Source organism: Echinops telfairi, unplaced genomic scaffold (assembly GCF_000313985.2).
Source record: "Echinops telfairi isolate 266 unplaced genomic scaffold, ASM31398v2 ScPeMD7_7424;HRSCAF=8462, whole genome shotgun sequence".
NCBI classification, from domain to species: Eukaryota; Metazoa; Chordata; class Mammalia; order Afrosoricida; family Tenrecidae; genus Echinops; species Echinops telfairi.
Window position 1 is genome coordinate 45,752,928 of NW_022111324.1, and position 2,340 is coordinate 45,755,267.

Genomic DNA, 2,340 nt, shown 5'->3' on the forward strand with positions numbered 1-2,340 from the left:
GACTCTCCCCGCTCTTTCCCACCTACTTATTGGGGAGTGGGGTGTACCCCCACTGCCATTCTGAGACCCCATGGAGACCCCACGTGTTTTAGAGCAGAACTAACTGCTTCATAGGGGTCCGATTTCAGCCGATTCTACTTGCCCTGAGCTGGCCTTGAGTCCTGTGACAGGTTTCCATCTTATGGGAGCAGCCCCGAGGCCTTTCTTCCCGGACACCTCTGGGAGTGTTGGGGATGTCAGCCTCCTGCTTGTCCTTAAACTCTCTGTAAATGTCAGCGGAACGGATGGGCTCACAGACCTCTCTGTACAGCCTGGCAGCAGGTGCCCAGGGAGGGAAAGGAGTCCCAGGGTGGGGGAGAGTAAATGAGAGGAATCACAAACCTCAACAATTTTATTCAGTCCCTTGAGGGAAGAGTACCAAGGCACCCAAGAGGTGTCTGCCCCCTGAAAGAACTAAAGTCCGGGGATAAGCGCACACCGGCCTTCACCCTGGACAAGGCTGGCTGGTACCCCTGGGGAGCAGACTGTGCGGCTGGAGGCTCCACGGGGCAGCCAGAGAGCGCCACCTGTGACAAGCGCTCTTCCTAGCCCCGCGGTTCCCAGAGCTCCTGGGCTCAGCTCCGGCAGCGGCCTATGGTCTCCGCCCTTCCAGAAAGGCAAAATGTGCCCAGTGAGGCCATTCGTATTTGAGGCCGCCTGGTGGACAATCGGGACTCTGCCTTCTAGGAACGCAGAGACAGGGCTGTGCCCCGGCAGGGTGGAGAGCCTGCGGTGGTGGGTGGCTGAGCAGGACACCACAGCTGGGCAGACAGGCGGTGTGCACTAAGAGGCTGGCCTCCCACCCTCCCACATCCATCCATAGCGAGGAGACTGGGGCTGGCCAGCCCGGGGTGGGCCTCCGGCAGTGCACACCAAGTTGTCCCCAGTCGCTCCCCTTGACTGCACCCGCGGGGTTCCTCCGGGGCCCACCCTGCCCTTTGTAGCCCCCTGGCATGAACCTCTGTCCCAAGCCAGGAAGGGTGAAGCCAGAGGTGACAGAGTCTTGCAGAGCCGGGGCCCTTCTCCGGATCGCGGGGTGACCGTCGCCCAGGAGTGCACTGGGACCGGCACTGCGCCCAGGGGTGGGGGTGGCTTTCAGTGGCTAGATTCTTCGGACTCCAAGAAAGGCGAGGAGGAGAAGCAGGAGGACTCGGAGGAGTCTCGCGCCAGGGAGGGGGGCGCGCGGGGCTCGTCCGGCCGGGAGCCGGGGGGCGGCCCGGGGGCGGGCCCGGCGCCGTCGGGGGCCGCGCCCAGCAGCTCCTGCAGGTACTTGATGTAGCGGATGGCGGCACGCAGGGTCTCCACCTTGCTGAGCCGCTTCTCGGCCAGGGCACCGGGGAGGTGGCCGCGGAGACGCGCGTAGCCCTCGTTGACGCACTTGACCCGCTGCCGCTCGCGCTCGTTGCGCTTCTGGATGAAAGCGGGCTCGAAGGGGTAGTCGTAGACCCCGAAGGCGCCCGGGAAGGGCACGTAGGGGAACACGCCCGTGTAGGCGTCGTAGTACGTGGGCTCGGCGTGGCCAGCGTACAGCAGGAGGGGCACGTTGCCCAGGGGCTCTGCCGGGGGCAAGGGCGTCTGCCGGGAAGGGGGCACGATGCCCAGTTGCATGCAGCTGGGGGGCGCCACGGGTCTCCGGTCCACCAGGGCCCGGCAGAAGTTATTGTTCATGGTGCCGCGTGGGGCTGGACCCAGAGCGTGACCTTCCCCGAAACTCCCCTGCTTGGGGGTCTGCACGTTCACCGAGCGAACTGGGGGGGCGACGGTCACATTCCCCAGCAGCGCGATTTCGGTGGCAAGACTGGCTAGGGTCTCTTTTCTCCTTTGGGGGTGACTTCCAGGGTCGCCCTAACCCAAGCCATGGCTCTAGACACGTGTGGCCCCTCGCGGCAGACGAGCAGGTGCGCTCTTAAATCCAGCTTGTGGCGTTGCAGACCCTCGGGGCCGGGCCCTCCTCCGTGGTGCCCATGGGCAGGGCCACAGGCCTGTGCACCCTGCTGCCTCCTGCAGCCCCGCATGGGCACCGCCCACCGGAACTAAGCCAGGCTGCCCCCCACCCGCATCCTGCCCTCACCCCTTGTTCTTTTGGCTCCCTGGCTGTTTCAGAGACTGGACACAGACGTCTTAGGAGCGCGACAGCTCAGCGAGGGAGTCTCCCAGGGCACCAAGTGTCTAAAAAGAGAACAGAGAAAGTAACAATTAGCAAAGGCATTGTGTTACTGGTTCCCTTAAGTCACGTCGACCCTCAAATAGGAGGCTAAGGATCATAGGGGGAGGCAGTGTGCTCCTGAGAGGGCACACAGA

The 2,340-nt window shown here is 63.9% G+C and overlaps 1 protein-coding gene across 1 annotated transcript; it reads right to left on the bottom strand.

The window, feature by feature from the left end:
- Positions 1 to 1,134: 1,134 nt before the first annotated feature.
- On the bottom strand, positions 1,135 to 1,707 carry ASCL5 (achaete-scute family bHLH transcription factor 5). The gene has a single exon (XM_004700079.1). The coding sequence runs from the start codon at positions 1,705 to 1,707 to the stop codon at positions 1,135 to 1,137; it is 573 nt and encodes a 190-aa protein (XP_004700136.1).
- Positions 1,708 to 2,340: the final 633 nt, after the last annotated feature.

Excerpts from the sequence above, each read along its gene's own strand:
- ASCL5 (XM_004700079.1), bottom strand. The coding sequence starts at position 1,707 with ATGAACAATAACTTCTGCCGGGCCCTGGTGGACCGGAGACCCGTGGCG.